Raw genomic sequence first — 16,408 nt, 5'->3', positions numbered from 1 at the left:
TGTCAGTGAAAACCAAACCACAGCCAGAGACTGAAAGCAGGGACTTGAACAGACATTTGCACGCCTGTGTTCAGAGCAGGAGCCAAAAGGTGGAAGCAGCCCATCGACACATGAGTGCTTAAACAGAGGAGAGGTCTGTGCACACGGGGGGCGTATTACTCAGCCTTAAAAAGGAAGGAAACTCCGCTACAACACGGTTGAAGCTCGAGGACAGTCACACAAGGACAAATACCACATGATTCCACTGCTGTGAGGTCCCTAGAAGGGTCAGAGTCACAGAGACAGAAAGTAGGGTGGCGGGCACTAGGGACTGGGGCAGGGAGGATTGGGGTTCCTGTTTAATCGGAACAGTTTTTGTTTGCAATGACCAAAAAGTTCTGGAGACGGATGGTGGTGACGATTGCACAAGTTAGTTAATGGGTATTACTCCACACCACTGAACGGCACACTTACCGATGATTAGAATGGTAACTTTTGTGTTGTGCATGTTTTACCATAATAAAAAGAAGAGTTCTCAGTTCAGCAGCACTTATACTAAAAGTGGAATGATACAGAGAAGATTAGCACGGCCCCTGCATGACGATGACACACAAATTTGAGAAGGGTTCCACACTTTTTAAAAAAAGATTTATTTATTTATTTGAGGGAGAGCGCACAAGCAGAGGCAGGGGCAGGCAGAGGGAGAGGGAGAAGCAGGCTTTCTGCCGAGTGGGGAGCCCACTGTGGGGCTCGATCCCAGGACCCCGGGATCATGACCTGAACTGAAGGCAGACGCTTAACGACTGAGCCACCCAGGTGTCCCAACACCCATATTTTTAGATGCAGGGGAAATTTCTCTGGCTGTCACCAGCTTCCTCCCATTTATTTCTATTGTTCAGCGGACACAGATAAAACCCCATGACGTGCAGACCTCGAGAGGGTGTCTGTGGGGCCAGGCTGCTGTCCGGCACAAAGGCAGAGAGATGGACCGGGTGAAAAGAAAGGGCCGCTGGGGCAAGAAGAAACCCAGGCTGGAAGGAAAAGAAGCAGGCAGCGAGCACCAACAAATCCTGCCCAGTGAGGCTCAGGGGCACCCGAGGCAACAGCCCAAAGGCCATCCTCCGAAGCCAAGAAGGAAGATTGCAAAGTTTCTGGGAGTATTTCACAGAAATAAAGAACCCCAAAACGTTGTTCATCTGACAAAAACTTCCAAAGGTATGGGTCTTGCCTTATAAATTTCTTTTAAATATTTGTTTATTTATTTATTTGCTTGAGAGAGAGTGAGCAAGAGAGAGCATGAGCAGGGGGAGCAGCAGGCAGAGGGAGAAGCAGGCTCCCCGCTGATCAGGGAGCCCAACGCGGGGCTCAATCCCAGGACCCTGGGATCATGACTTGAGCGGAAGGTAGATGCTTAGCCAACTGAGCCACCCAGGCGTCCCCTGGGTCTCACGTTTATATCCGGCAGGAGCCTTTGTCCTGTTCCTTCATTTTTTTTGCTCGCGTATTTATCCTTTTGTTTAATATGTACTGCATACGCCAGCCTCCTGGATGTCGCTCTGGGCGCCTGGAGGGGACCAGGCACGGTGGGAAGATGCCTCCTTCCCATGCCTGGGGGACCCCACGTGAGCGGGGCTGGCTCGCTGACCACCACGGCCACCACGCAGCGGGCTGTCACGGGGCTGGGGGTGCTGCTGAGCCCACGGGGGCCCTGACGCAGTGCGGGGGAGCAAGAGAGGGACCAAAGCAGAGCGAAGCAGCCCACAGTCATCACGCCTGTGAGACACACCTCGCCGTTTCAAAGCCGACGAAACCACGGCCCGGGGGTGGAGCCCTTTGCCCAGGGACCCGCAGCAGGTGAGGAGGTCACGGTTCAAGTCCCGGCCGGCAGAGCTGGCTGCTACTTGTGCCCCAGGCCCTAGGGCAGTAGGAGGGAGAGAAGAGGGGCCTGGGTTGGAGGTGCGGCTGTGTGTGCAGTGTCTTATTTGTGTCGCCATGAGCCAGCACGGGTCTGCGCCCAGAAAAGCTCGATAAATGGCCTTGCGTGGAACAGCAGGGCTGGGGCTGGGCTGCTTAAGGCTCTGGTCCGCAGTGGGTTTGTGGGCGGAGCTGGTACGTTTATAACCTAGGGCGTGTTTTCCTGAAGAGAAAACGCTTCAGATTTTCCCTGAGGTCGGTGGGAAGTTGCAGAATTGCAATAGGAGTGTGGGGTCATGGGGGTGGGGATGAGGTGTCACCAGCTGCCTTTTTATCTCTGGCATCTGGCATTGTCACCCAAGAGGGGACAAGTGCTTATCAGTTGATTCACAGGTGATGGGATCTTTGAGGGTCTCCTGCATCCTCACTAGCCCTGTGCCTGGTGACACCGGACCAGCCTTGCCAGGATGGTCACTTTTCAGGTGCATTTCACTTTTTTCCTCAGGCCACACGTGTTGCTGGCCTGTGATGCCAAGAGATGGTCAGGCGGTCGGGAGCGGCCACGCTCTGCATAGCTCGATGGGCCTGCATGGGGCGGGGGGGACGCAACAGTGGACCCCCCATGTCTGCCTTTGCCTGCCTAACCCAGCCCCCAGTATCTTTGCTAAAGAAATGGTGCCAACGCAGCCATGTTTGTAGGAAGCCCGGGAGACCTCAGGACTTTGTAAGGGCAGCTCTTCTGTTTGTGGGTAGGGGGATGACAGCCCCCTACCCAGAAAACAGCCAGGTTGGTGCAGGATAAACAGGAGCTCCTTGTTGGAGGGAGAGGGGCAAGCGTGCTCTGGAGTAGTCAGTGCTGCCCAGGGAAATAGAGTGGGAGCCGTTTTCAGGAATCGCAGTTAAACTATAAAAAGAAATAGGTGAAATTAATTTTAGTAAAATATTTTATTTAGCCCAATGTAGCTGATGTAGTATTTCCACATGTTTCAACATGCCATCAATATTAGAATTAAGATATTTCACATTCTTTTTTTTCCCCCCGCTAAGTCTTTGAAATCTGGTGTGTGGTCTACACTGGACAGCACAGCTCAGTTTTGACATTTCAAGGGCTCAGTAGCCACGTGTGGCCTGAGGCTGCCCTGCTGGACGGTGCAGCTCTGGAAGGAAGGGGGCAGCCCTGCGTCTGGTAAAATGTCCGAGCAGCCCTGCGTCTGGTAAAACCATGGAGGTTCCAGCACGTACAGTTCCTAGTTTTAAGTGTGATCTAATTAATTACTATCAACAAGGAGCTATCTATGAGAAGTGGATAGGGACTCTTCACCCTCAAAATAGTTACATGCCATGGAAGGCTGTCCTATTTTGGTTCAAAATAATTTCCATCCCACACTCCACTCCTCAATTCTTTGTATTATTATAAGTTCAGCTGCTTTCACTGAGAGACCCAACGAACTAGTGGCTTAAGATAAAGCAAGATAAAATTTGCTTCTCTCATGGAAGATTTGAGTAGGTGGTTCAGGACACCTCAGTGCTCAGAGACCCAGACCTTTCCATTGTGCTCCTCCACTATCCTCCATATGGTGTTCCTGTCTCATGGCCCAGGATGGCTGCCCAGGTCCTGGCATCACATGTGATATTCCAGCTGTCGGAAAGGAGGAATAGGAAAGGGGAGGACATGCATTTGCCCTTGACAACAGAAGGGCACTCTGAGCCCCAACTTGAAATATAACTGCCCTCTCATTTTGAAATTTCCAGGAGAAGTTAAAGTTCAAAATGCCCTTTCAAGTTGAAGTCCAGAAGAACTGGTGTCCAAGTGCTCAAGTGCTTTGGACAACCCTGACCACCAATTCCTCTTTTGGTTTAGAGTCTCGCTGGCGCCTGCCTCCTGCAGCTACAGGCTGGAGAGTCTTGCTGAGGCTCCTCTGGGTTGCAAAGCAGAATCCTTCCCTTTCCATCTCTCCCTCCGGGCACAGCAGGAGGTCCAGCACCATTAGCACCTCCTGGGAACAGGTCAGAAATGCACATTCCAGGGGCGCCTGGGCGGCTCAGTTGTTAAGTGTCTGCCTTCCGCTCAGGTCATGATCACAGGGGTCCTGGGATCAAGCCCCGCGTCGGGCTCCCTGCTCCGCGGGAGGCCTGCTTCTCCCTCTCCCACTCCCCCTGCTTGTGTTCCCTCTCTCGTTGTGTCTGTCAAATAAATAAATAAATCTTAAAAATAAATAAACAGGGGCGCCTGGGTGGCTCAGTCGTTCAGCGTCTGCCTTCCGCTCAGGTCATGATCACAGGGTCCTGGGATCGAGCCCCGCGTTGGGCTCCCTGCTCCGCGGGAGGCCTGCTTCTCCCTCTCCCACTCCCCCTGCTTGTGTTCCCTCTCTCGCTGTGTCTCTCTCTGTCAAATAAATAAATAAAATCTTAAAAAACAAAAAAAAAAACTAAAAAAAGAAATGCACATTCCAATCTGGGCTGGAATGAGCCCTCCAGGTGGTCCTGACATGCATTCCTTCTGAGAACCCCTTGCTAGAAATTTTCTACTAACTCTGCTGGGCTTCCCTCTCTGTGCCTCTGGTGGGGAAAGTGCCTTGCTGTCTCCATGTTGGGTTAACAAACCTACAGCTGATGAAGGCATGGACCATGCATAGCCCTGGGAGCTTACAGCTGGGTGTTACGTTTTTCTATTCCAAAGGTGACACAGTGGAAAGCCTACTGGTCTTTTGCAAACATCATAACAAACCTGTGGCCTTCTGATCCTGACTGGCCACAAGGAACTTTGTTCCCGAAAGCTCTTGAACCCTCCACCTGGTTTTCTTGCTGGTTCCTCTTTTGGATGAGTTCCGTACAGCTCAGCCCATCTCCAGCCTACTCCTGTCAGAAATTACAGTGAAGGGTCCAGGGCAGGCACCCCTCCCCCTCCCTGGATCTCCGGGTCTTTCAAGCCCCCTGCTGAGCCATCCTTTCGGGTTCCTTTCTTCCAGGCTTCTTCGAGTTGGTCCAGGAGGGGCGGTTCCTGGAGGCCTACCAGAGCATCTCGACGTTGGCGGAGGAAGGGCAGGACTGTGGCCCCCAGTACCAGGCTGTGGCCCAGAGCATGTGGCAGGTCGTCCAGCAGGCTCTGGAGGGCACTGGGCCCAGCCAGGAGCTGGAGCTGAAGCTGAAGCTCCAGGCAGTGCTGACCACTGTGGGGTGGACACAGGACAAGCATCAGAGCCGAGAGGCTGGTGCTCTCCAGGACGGTGGAGTTGCCCCGTGGGCTGGTCAGCTGGAGAAGCTGCTGAGAAATGATGCTGAGGCCCGAGTGCCCACCCTGGGCCCCAAGGACCAGCTGGACCCATACCTGGAGAAGCTAGACAAGGCTGTGAGACAGGGCCTGGGGTCCCCGCGGGCTAGCCGGTTGGGGACCTGCCTCTGGGGGGTCTACAGGATGTACTTCCAGGAGGTGCTCCTCAGCCGCCTCTCCGAGCTCACGCGCTCCTGCGGCACCAACTTGAAAAGCTGTCAGGTCCTGTACACCTGGGGCAAGACGAACTTGTTTGGGCATCCGGGGTGAGTCCTCCTGGGGACCTTGGGGTGCTGGGTGAGGCCACTGCTCTGGGGGAGGGTCCTCAGGCCAGGGCTGTGATCAACAGAGACTTTGAGGGGCCACCTGGGCGGGACTGGTGGTCGGAGAAGGGTGGACACAGCTGGCCTTGGGGACAGCGCGTGCACACGCGTGTGTTAGTGTGTGTCAGTGTGTCTGTCGTTAGTATGTGTATGGGTGTGTTAGCGCATTAGGGGGTGTGTGTGTATGTGACCACTGAGACTTGTCTACACCAGCAGAGCCTCTTGTTCCCATTTCTCACCCCGGCTGCCCTCTCCAGTCACTGGGCCTTGTCCAGGGGTGGGGGGCGGGCAGCACAGGCTGGGGAGGGGGCGAGGCCCAGCCTCGGGTCCACTGCCCTTAGCGCCGAGCTGGCCTCCACACCCCAGCCCCAGCTCAGCTCTTTGCCCCTCATGGCTCCTTCCAACCCAATAGGGAGACACTTGCAAAAGCACCTCCGACTTCTCAGGAGCCCACGGTCAGGCACCTCTTGGACCCCGTAATGTTTGTGACCTGGATGTCCCAAATGCAGAAGAAGCTGGTGGGGCTGATCCAGGTAAATGGATCCAGGAGTATCTGTCACCCAGAGGCCTCCTCGTCCAGCATCTGGGGCACAGCAGGCAAGGGGCTGGGCCAGGGTGGGCCCTGGGTGGTGGGGCTGGGGGGTGCTGGTGCGTTGATTCTGGCCCTTGCGCACTGTCACATGGGAAGCAACAGTGGCCGTGGCTCTGTGGCTAGGCATGGGAAAGTACTGAGTGCTGAGTCGGTGGAGAAAATTGGCTTCTAGGCTGTCCCTTTCCCCAAACAAGGAGGCCTCGGCCTGCCCAGGGCCCCCAGTAAGCAGGCCTCTGGATGGAGGTGCCTGGGCTAGGAGGGAGACCTGCGTGGGAGCAGGAGACAGCCAGCCTGAGGCCCCCCCAGACCGCATGGCGCTGGCTGTGCCGCAAGCCCGGGCAAGGAGGGCAGCCTCCCCTGGGAACCTGCCAGAGACAGCCTTTGTCATTGCCTGTGGTCGGGCCTGAGAGGTCACACTTAGGTTTTTGGCCAGGGGCTGGTCCCCAGTACCCCGGGTCTCCCTGGCACCCCCCAGGCTGTGGGTCTCTGGGCCCCCTCTTAGGTCTCGCCCACGGAAGGGCTTTGGCTGCCTGGTAGTGGTAGCTGCTTGTCGTCCCCCCTCCCCCCCAGGCCGTGAACGAGCGGCTGGGGCACGGGGCAGGACCTGCCAGGAACGAGGAGGACGGTGTATCTAGAAGGTGCTTCACAGACCACCCATGACGGACGGAGGGCTGGAGGCCGTGAAAGAGGGGGTTTACTTGGAACTGGGTCCCTGGGGGAGGATTTCAGGCCGCTGGTCGACGGTCCCTGGGCTGGCTCTGGGTGTCACCCTCCTGTCCTCAGTCGGGGATGGACCTGATGTGCTGCAGAGAGGAGTGTGGGGATAGAAGTTGCTTTTACTGTTTTCTGGGCAGGAAGAGTTGGAAAAGCATCTAGAAAGAGTCTTGATCTGGGATCGGAAAAAGTGGGCCCAGTGTTCCCACCCAACGTTTCTCGAAATCTTCCAGGTACGTACCTGTCCGAACCTTCCCAGCCTGCCACTTGGGGTCCCTGGCCCCTTCCTGAGTGCCCGGGCTGGTTGGGAGGGGGCCTAGAAGGATGGGGGTCTGGGGGGCGATGGGTGATGGGTGGCAGGGCACGTGTCAGCAAGGATGGGTGGCACGGTGGAGGGTGGGGCTCCGGGCATCGAAGCGTCAGTGTCTGAGGGCGACAGGCACAGGCAAGTGGGGCCCCAGTGCAGGGCTGCAGGGCGTATGTTCTGGGGAGAGGCCTCTTCCTGGAATGTCTCGGCTCACGAGCCTGCTCAGACCTCAGGTAGGACCTGCACTGGGACCGGTGTCTGGGGACGCCTCAGGGAGAGGGTCGAGCAGCCCACTGGGGTGAAGGATGTTTGGCCCAGGAGGAGGAGAGACCACCAGTGCGTGTGGTGGTGGTGGCGGGGGGCGGGGGCTTTTTTTTCTAGAGGATTTGGTGCTCTTGACTGCTCAGGGTTGGAGGGAGAAAAGGAGGTGATGTTAAGCGTCCTCGTGCCTTCACACCAAGCAGCACTGTTCAGTGTCAGGTGGGGAGTTGGCAGCTTCAGGTGGGGCTGGGGCAGCCTCCGGGCTAAACGGGAGAAGCCTAGCCATGCGTGGATAGGAGGATGTTGTGCGGGCTGGCTCATGGCAGGACACGGTGGAGGGTTCAAGGGAGAGAGGGCTGGCAAGATGGTGGGGGTTTGGGAGGGGTAGTGAGGGCCTGGTGGGAGGCGTCTGCTCTGCGCATCTGCAGAGTGATACAGGTGTGGTGGCCTGTGCACACCAGCCTTTCCTGCAAGGACAGCTGTGTCAGGCACAAAGTTGGGGGGGGGACACATTCTCCTAGGGTCCACTGGCTCTGTGACTCCTGGGTCCCCCTGAGAGCCCACTTGCTTTGACTGACAGCTGCTGGAAGAAAGCATGAATGCAGTACAACCCATGGGACTACCTATCACCAGCCAGGTGCAAGCGATGGTTCTGGAAACATTTTCAGAGTTTCTGAAAAGGTAAGTGAAAAGGTGGTCCTTGCCCACAGAAGGAGGCATGGGTGGCTGGGTCCACCGAACCCCAGTTAGAGTGCTGACCAAGCCTCCAGCCGCTGGCTACCAGGTGCTTGGCCAGTTCCCGAAGCAGGGGAAGGTTCTAGCATTGGCTTTGGGTGCTCCCAGTCTGGCTCTGGAAATGCCCCATGGCAGCATCATCTGACATGGTGCTCTGGCCTCGTGTGGCTATCGAGCTGGTTCCACGGAGGGACCAGCTAAATTTTATTTACTTTTAATTTATTTAATTATTAAGTAATTTTATTTTACTTTTAATTAATTGACCTTTAAACACCACGTGGGGCTGTGGCTCCCAGCAGGACTGGGATTAGGGGGAAGCCCAGGAAGGGAGTCATGAACGTACCGGGTCGAATTCTGTCTTTATTTAAAATTTGGTGTTTTGCTCATGATGGATGTTTTGGACTGATTTTGATTTTTTTTTTTTATTAAAGATTTTATTTATTTATTTGAGAGAGAGAGAATGATAGAGAGAGAGCATGAGAGGGAGGAGGGTCAGAGGGAGAAGCAGACTCCCCGCCGAGCAGGGAGCCCGATGCGGGACTCGATCCTGGGACTCCAGGATCATGACCTGAGCCGAAGGCAGTCGCTTAACCAACTGAGCCACCCAGGCGCCCTGATTTTGATTTTTAAAAATATTTCATCAAAATGTTATCTCGGTTACCGATCCTGGCCAGGGACCTGGTGGATTACCCGCCTCCCGGGTTCCTCTGCTTTTCCCATCAGACCCCTGAGCCACACACCCAGCTCTGCCCCGGCCTCAGGGTTTGGGTGGGGACCCTGCCTCTTTCCTGCTGGGCTGGGGCTGGAGTCACTATTGTGGGCTGCTCCTGTTTCAGATGAAGCACTGTGTAGACCCCATCACGAGCTCCTCTCTCTGGGGCCTTCAGAGTAGCTGTGTTCACCTGGGACGGGCTCCATTACTGGCAGACATGAAGTAGGTTACTTAAGAGAAACCAGACATGGGGATTTTTCGGTGAAATTATCCAGGTTTTAAATGTTTAAGAAGATATGGCTGGGTGGCCAGATTGATCCATGTTCTTGGGACAGGTGTGGGCCCCTCTTTTTTCCTGCCTTTGGAGAGCAGTGTGCTGTCCCCGACCCTTTCCCTGCTCTGGGGCAGCTTCAGTGACCCAGCCCAGGTGTGGGGTGCCAGCCTCCCCTTCCCGAGAGCTCAGCACCCCCAGGCCTCACCCGGACTCTCTGGGTGGGGGGCCAGCCCGGCTCTGGGAGCACTGCCTCCCCTCCCTCCTCTTCCTTCACTGCGCGGGACGGGCAGGCAGGCCTCTCAAATGCAGCATTCTCTGCAGTTCCCAAGTCCACAGGAAAACCACTCCTATCCTGTTCTGGAAGCATCTATCACAAATGGTCACCGAGAGCATTAAATGAAAAGGTCCTTAGGAAGCATCTGGGGGCAGGGCCTGGCACAGAGCCAGCCCAAGGCACTAAGCCAGCCCTCGCTGCCTTGCTGACCCCTCGGTTGCTGTCACCCACATCTGTGATTCTGCGAAGGAAGCAGCAGTGAAGTGGGGAGGGAGCAAGTCCCCGGGGCCTGGCTGGGTGGGGCCGGCCTGGGGGGCTGGGCTGGTGGGAGGGGCTCATCTCCATTTTCCACTGCAGGTACCAGGCGGAGGCTGTCCACTTCCTGCAGCAGAACGCCGCCGCCGGGGCCTTCCCCGAGGTGCACGTGCTGGCAAACTGCTGCATCCTCAGGTGCCGGGCGTGGGCGGGGCCAGAGGGTGTGTCGGGGTGCGGCCCGGGCGTGGGCGGGCCAGAGGGTGTGTCGGGGTGCGGCCGGGGCGTGGGCGGGGCCAGAGGGTGTGTCGGGGTGCGGCCGGGGCGTGGGCGGGGCCAGAGGGTGTGTCGGGGTGCGGCCGGGGCGTGGGCGGGCCAGAGGGTGTGTCGGGGTGCGGCCGGGGCGTGGGCGGGGCCAGCGGGTGTGTCGGGGTGCGGCCCGGGCGTGGGCGGGCCAGAGGGTGTGTCGGGGCGCGGCCGGGGCGTGGGCGGGCCAGAGGGTGTGTCGGGGTGCGGCCGGGGCGTGGGCGGGGCCAGAGGGTGTGTCGGGGTGCGGCCGGGCGTGGGCGGGGCCAGCGGGTGTGTCGGGGCGCGGCCCGGGCGTGGGCGGGCCAGCGGGTGTGTCGGGGTGCGGCCGGGGCGTGGGCGGGGCCAGAGGGTGTGTCGGGGTGCGGCCGGGTGTGGGCGGGGCCAGAGGGTGTGTCGGGGTGCGGCCGGGGCGTGGGCGGGCCAGAGGGTGTGTCGGGGTGCGGCCGGGCGTGGGCGGGGCCAGCGGGTGTGTCGGGGCGCGGCCCGGGCGTGGGCGGGGCCAGCGGGTGTGTCGGGGCGCGGCCCGGGCGTGGGCGGGCCAGCGGGTGTGTCGGGGCGCGGCCGGGGCGTGGGCGGGGCCAGAGGGTGTGTCGGGGTGCGGCCGGGCGTGGGCGGGGCCAGAGGGTGTGTCGGGGCGCGGCCGGGGCCAGTGGGAGCAGGCAGGCTAGGCGGCAGGTCCATGCGGACCACCTGTGAGAAAAGCGGGGCTAACAGCCCCGTGTGTGTACCGAATGGCACCATTTCATAGGGAAACAACGGGCGCCAATAGCCCTGGCTGCCTCTGGGAGAGGACTTTTCCACTGTACCTTTTGCGTTTTAAGCCACGTGAATACAAGAGTCTGTAAGTACAGTCAGAAAAAACAGTGGATGACGTAGACTGCAACAGCCTCAGAAATGAGGGAGCGTCCAAGGGTGCACAGAGGGGCCCCGGTGTGGCTGGTGTGCAGCCTGGGGCTGTGGCAGGCTCTGGGCCAGGCCCCATGGACCCCTTTGGTTGCCCCACCAGGGAAACGTGGCGGGAGCTGAGCCAGGAACACGTTCAGCTGGCAGCCAAGGGCCCTGCTGTGCAAGGCACCATCCATGTCATTGAGGACCACGGCCGGGACCACCTCCTGCCTAGAGTCAGAACCTTGTGCCAGGTGACCCCCGCCCCAGCCCTGGTGTGGGGTCTTTTCTGCTCCCAGAGAACTTAGGCAGGAGGCGCCTGCCTGTGTCTCCCTGGACTTGTGCCCAGCCCAGCAGAGCCTTTGCTGGGGTGACAGGGCAAGGTACCGACGAGGTGCTGATCAGTTCCTGGTCAGGTCGCCTGGTCAGGCCTCCTGCCTTCCGCATGCCTTTGTCTGGAGCAGAAGGGCAGGGCCGGCTCCCCCTACCCCCCTGGCCTGAGGGGAGGGGTCCTGTCCCTGTGGGTGGGCTGGGCTGGGCTTGGCCTCTCTCCCCTTTCTGAGGTCTGGCTCCCTCCTCACTGAGGGCATCTCCCTTTGTCCCCTCTTCCTTTCTGCCAGCTGAGGCCTGACAACTCCCCCTCCCCCTGACCCTGGCTCTGACCCCAGTGCATCCCCAGGCAGGTGAAGTCCCATCACTGCGTCCCAGAGCCTCTGTACCTGCCCATCTTTGTCTCCCCTGAACTGTGGCTGCCACACACATCAGAGGATGAGGTCCCTGAGGATACCCAGGGGCTGGCCCCAGAGCTGAAGTCTTGAGAGGGCAAGGTGGCCTCATAGGATGTGGAAACCACAGGAAAGCATTTCCTGTTCAAATCTGGGGTTCAGGGCCTTGTCCTCATGGGGCTTCCTGGGTGGAAGATGGGAGGTGGTGGTGGGCGGGTCTCCATTCCTGTAGTTCTATCCAGTGATTCATTTTCCACTGTGGGCCCCGGCTTCTGAGACATCTGCCATTGGATTTTCCACAGAGATCTGAGTGTCTGGGAAGACCCAGAGAGGTCATGCCCTCCCAGGATGGCCTACATACTGCCTTGCCTCACCCTGGGCCGTGGCAGACATTACTAATCAATTCCAGCATTCTGTTCTGGTTCATATGGAGCTGCAGGGTCCTTCTCTACACAGAGCTCCAGGCAGCCACAGCTCATGGCTTGGACTTGGCACCATGTTTTACAGATGTTGCTGATGAGGCTGCATCATGCAGATGGGGCACTGGGGGGCTGCGGTATAGTGGGCATGGGACTTGCTCGGGTCCCCTGGTTAAACACCGAGGGGGCTGGCGTTGCCCCCTCTGCCTGTGCCCTCTGGTGTCCACTGAGAACTGAGCAGGCCCTTGTCCCATGTCTCAGGAGTCTGATCTGGAGGGAGAAAGCTTTCTATGGTCCGGTGGGGACCAAAGGGAAAGGGGAGATACCCAGGAGGACTTGGGAGGGCTCCAGGGAGGAGCTCAAGTCAAGGGCTGCAGTTTGAATCTGGGGTGCTCCCAGGAGTCAGCAGGAGGAGGGTGGATGGACCTTTGGGACAGACAGGGGATGACCTCTGGCTCCCTCAGTGTGGGCCCTTCTGGTCCAGGACTGTGCGCCCAGTGGGGAGAGACAGGGGCCACAAGGCTGGAGCAGGCTAGGCAAGGGTGGAAGAGAGCACAGCCAGCCAGGCGCTTCGGGCCTCCATGACGTCTGACCCTCTGGTCCTCAGAGTCAGCTGAGGGGCCACTTTGGGAAGAAGGACAAGGATCTGGTTCGAGCTCTGCAGTGCCTGTGGCAAGGCCTGGAGGGCTGCCCCAACATGCACTCCACTCCTGTGTACAAGGTAGGAGGCTGACTCGGGGGCGACTGACCTGCCGAGAAGCTGAGGCAGGCACCCCTGCAACCCCGGGGGTCAGGGGTTCCATCTGCCTGGTGGTGGGGACAGGCCCCTGCCAGGCCTGTGTGAGAGGAGTCTGTGTAGCAGCCCGCCACCCCCATCCCCGAGGGCCAGCCAGACCGGGTCCTGGGACAGCTTTCACTCAGGCCTCTCCATCTCTTTGTCTTTTGGGGGAACAGAGAATCATGCGAAGTTTGCACATGGTGGTCTTTGGGGAGTACATCCAGGCCCTGGCCACCCACCTCAGGACGCTGGAGCCCAGGAAGTGGGAGGGCCTCAGGGTTCAGGTGGAGACAGACACCAGGAAGTTGTACAACATCTTCATGAAGCACGGGGTGAGCCATGGGCCCCTCGGGTAGGCCAGGTGCTGGGGGCTTAGTTCTCGCTTTCTAGTACTTGTCTCTCCTGGTTCCCTGCCTGGATTGGGTGTGCTCTCCTCACCCAAACCACACTCAGGCCTGCCAGCACTGGGCCTTGAATCCCACACACAAGGCTGGGGCCACCTGCTTTCACAGCAAAGGCTGTGAGGTAGGGCTGGGGATGTCACAGCTGGGGGGGAGGCAGCCCCCCCCGCCCCAGGGCCAGGACAGCCTGTGGGGAGCTCAGGAGGTAGCATCAGCGGGACCAGAGAGCACCGACCAGCAGTGTCGGCCCAGAGGTCTGAGGGGTAGATCCGGGGTGTGGGCCTGCAGGTGGGTGAGGCAAATAGGTCCTCCTGAGAGAGGAGGCTGGGAACACAGGGCCTGAGCTCACCCACCAGCTGCTGTCTGCAGGACCTCGGCTTGGCCAACCTACAGGAGCCCATCATGGGGATCTTCGAGTCCAGCGAGAACAAGAGCAGGGAGACTGTGGATGACTGGCTGGCCTCCTTCAGGGACAGATTCCCAGGTTATTTGAGGTATGAGGGAGAATAAGGGGCAGTGGTTGGGTAGAGAGGGGGAGGGGGAGCCTGCGGAGATGGGGTACTGCCAGGGGCCCAGGTGGGGGCAAGACCACACCAAAGGCACAGGGCCCCAGGTATGGAGGTTCAATCGCTGGCAGGCACTGGGAACCCTAGGCTGGAGTCTCACAGCTCAGTGACCCCCATTCCCAGATAGGGAAACTGAGGCCAGAGAGCAAGGGTCTTGGCAAGAACTTGCCCAGAGTCCCCAGCAAAACACTGTAGGCAGTGCAGGACCATCACCACCTGGGGTCTTAGGGGAGGCTGGTCTCCCTGCCCCCTGCTCCCGAGCTTCACTGGGCAGGACCCTCAGAGTGCTCCTGTCCTGACCTGTTCCCAGAATTCCCAGGGCTCCCTGGTAGGCTGCCTAGGGGTCCCCAGAGGGAAGGGTGGGTGGGGACTTGGGGAATCTGCTAGTGTCCCAGTTGCCCTGGAAACCACTGCTCTAGACTTCATTCGCACACACTCATGGGTGCACAGAGCTCTCTCCCCGCTCCCCAGCATGCAGGACCAGCCATGCTGCTCTGTGGACTTGGAGGAGGAGATTGGGGTCAAGGGAAGCTCCTGCCGCTGCTGCTGCTGATACCCCCAGCTCTGGACAAGGTGGCCAAGGGTTCAAGGCTCCGGATCACTCCTCCAGGGGAGGTGATAGGGGAGGGTCCAGTCCTGGGCAGGGTGGGAACCCGGTCAAGGGGCACAGCCAGAGCGTGCTCCAGTTGCTCTCAGTTGACACGGTATCACCTTGTGCTCTAGGCCAGCAGTTCTCAAACGTTTTGGTCTCAGGACCCCCCTACCCCGAATAGTTACTGAAACTAAAGAACTGTAGCTTATGTATTATATCTAAGAGTTACCACATTAGAAATTAAAACCAGAAAATATTTAATAATTCATTTACAGTATTTGTTAAAAATAGTAGTAATTCATTAAAATAGAAAATTGGTATTTATTAAGTAACTATAAACAAAGTAAATGATAATGTATATTATATGCGAATAGATTTGGAAATAAATTAGTATTTATATAGAAATAATACTAATTTAGAAATATTAATTTATTTAAAAATAATAATAAACCCACAACATGTTAACATTATGGCAAATGATGATTTTTAAGTGAAAAAAATGAAGTATTTGCTGAAATAATAACAACAAACTTAACAATATGGGTGTCACTGTTTTACGTTTTTGCAAATACCTTTATCTGGCTTACCAGGAGACAGGTAGATCTTCGTGTCTGCTGCTGTGTTCAGTGTATTGTGACATGCTCTGGCTGAAGTATGCAAGGAAGGTCCAGCCTCTCGTGGACTAGTTACTGTTGGGGAAAAGGAGGGTATTGTAATGCCTCTTTTAGGTACTTGTTATTCTTCTTTGATACCAGACCCAAACTGGACAGGTGGTAGTTTATTAAAGATTAGGACACGAATTCTGAAACCAACTTGATGAATTATATGAAATTTGCATGCTCTGTTGTAGTAAAATCTGTTGGCCTGTCTTGCACTTTTAACGGCTCTTCTACCCATATGTGAATTTGTGGCATCGAGTGTTCGTCACCTGGCAAATACCAGTTCAGAGTGATGCGGATCCAGGTGTTGGCACGTTTTAGCACACCTCATCCAAAAAGCACCGTTGTCTACACTGCCATCAGCTTCATCAGGAGAGTCTGTAGCTGTTGGGAATCCCAGGCTCACAGTGGAAGACACAGGTTTTCCAGAATCCTGATTTTTTGCTTGAAGGCTCAAATTTTTATCATTGACAACAAATACTGTCCGTTGTTTACTTTGAAGCCCCAGCTCACATCATCCATTCTCAAGAAAATGCCGTCAACAACTAAATAGTCTGTCCGTTGGTCATTCTTTCAAGTAAAAGTGGTACATCCAGGGACGCCTGGGTGGCTCAGTCGGTGAAGCGTCTGCCTTCAGCTCAGGTCATGTCCTGGGGTCCTGGGATTGAGCCCCATGTCAGGCTCTGTCCTCAGCGGGGAGTCTGCTTCTCCCTCTGCCCCTCCCCCTGCTCATGCTTTTTTTCTCTCTCTCTCAAATAAAATCTTTAAAAAAAAAAAAAAGCGGTATTCCATAGAAAAAGTGGCTAGTTCAGCTTGTAACTCAAACAGTCGGTTGTGCAAGTGTTTTTGCTCTGGGCAGCCACTGTCTTTCATGGGGCAGTAGAAGGGCTAGCTATGAACCGTGCATTTCTTCATGTAGGATATTGAACATTTGTGTATTCAGGGTTACGATTTAATAAAAGTAACTATTTGTACTCTTTTATCAACACATTTTAAAGTGAAACTGGGTTTTTTTTTTCCTGCGAGTGCATGATGGTAAGGGGTACTAGCAGAATTCGTTGTCGCTGCCTTGGCGCTAGTCAAGGTTCCAGCAGCTTTATCCATCTTGGCTTTTGGGCCATGGGTGCAAATGTCCACCCCCCAAAAAGGGCAAACAGTGTTTTAGTATAATGAAAGACCTCATTTTGACCTCACAGTTCCCCTGAAGGATCTCTGGGCCCTAGGATTCCATAGAACATATTTTGAGAATCACTGGTCTAGCTACACTGGGCTCTTCCTCTGCCCATGTGCCTGCTGGAGGTTGACTTATCTGAAATTATTGATATTTGAGCATTTTCCCCCCAATAAAAATGACGAATTCATATGGTTCAAACAGACTGTCTCCACATCTTTGCATGTTCTGTTCTGCCTCCCTGGAGGGCCCTTTCCATCTGTTGAAATTCTCCTCCTTCAAGGTCTGGCTCCTA

At 56.5% G+C, this 16,408-nt stretch overlaps 1 protein-coding gene and 1 non-coding gene across 5 annotated transcripts; both read left to right on the top strand.

Moving 5' to 3' along the window:
• Positions 1–510: 510 nt before the first annotated feature.
• Positions 511–617, top strand: LOC123862561 (U6 spliceosomal RNA). The gene has a single exon (XR_006795265.1). It is a non-coding gene; the product is annotated as a U6 spliceosomal RNA (small nuclear RNA).
• Positions 618–709: 92 nt separating this feature from the next.
• LOC123841438 (exocyst complex component 3-like) lies at positions 710–15,932 on the top strand. 4 transcript variants are annotated; one of them, XM_064571640.1, is made up of 12 exons: positions 1,061–1,194; positions 3,755–3,900; positions 4,863–5,430; positions 5,900–6,020; positions 6,934–7,026; positions 7,942–8,042; positions 9,714–9,806; positions 10,924–11,056; positions 12,554–12,667; positions 12,901–13,056; positions 13,495–13,619; positions 14,163–15,932. In XM_064571640.1, the coding sequence occupies exons 3-12, from the start codon at positions 4,976–4,978 to the stop codon at positions 14,242–14,244; spliced, it is 1,473 nt and encodes a 490-aa protein (XP_064427710.1). In that variant the 5' UTR covers positions 1,061–1,194; positions 3,755–3,900; positions 4,863–4,975; the 3' UTR covers positions 14,245–15,932. The 4 variants fall into 4 exon arrangements, with proteins under 4 accessions (XP_064427709.1, XP_064427708.1, XP_064427710.1 ...); XM_064571641.1 differs by lacking the exon at positions 1,061–1,194 and adding an exon at positions 1,321–1,833; XM_064571638.1 differs by lacking the exon at positions 3,755–3,900 and having other exon boundaries at positions 714–1,194.
• Positions 15,933–16,408: the final 476 nt, after the last annotated feature.

The sequence above is a fragment of the Mirounga angustirostris genome, unplaced genomic scaffold, assembly GCF_029215605.1.
Source record: "Mirounga angustirostris isolate CCGP_5_RB_7025 unplaced genomic scaffold, mMirAng1.0.hap1 SCAF_9, whole genome shotgun sequence".
NCBI classification, from domain to species: domain Eukaryota; kingdom Metazoa; phylum Chordata; class Mammalia; order Carnivora; family Phocidae; genus Mirounga; species Mirounga angustirostris.
Note: the sequence above shows the minus strand (reverse complement) of the source record. Positions and strands in the feature narration are given on the sequence as shown.

What these genes read in the sequence shown, in the direction of transcription:
- LOC123841438 (XM_064571638.1), top strand. Translation starts at nt 963, where the DNA reads ATGGACCGGGTGAAAAGAAAGGGCCGCTGGGGCAAGAAGAAACCCAGG. An exon ending in TTTTCAGAGTTTCTGAAAAG is followed by an intron (nt 8,043 to 9,713) that starts GTAAGTGAAAAG and finishes TTTCCACTGCAG; the next exon opens with GTACCAGGCGGAGGCTGTCC. An exon ending in GCAAACTGCTGCATCCTCAG is followed by an intron (nt 9,807 to 10,923) that starts GTGCCGGGCGTG and finishes TTGCCCCACCAG; the next exon opens with GGAAACGTGGCGGGAGCTGA.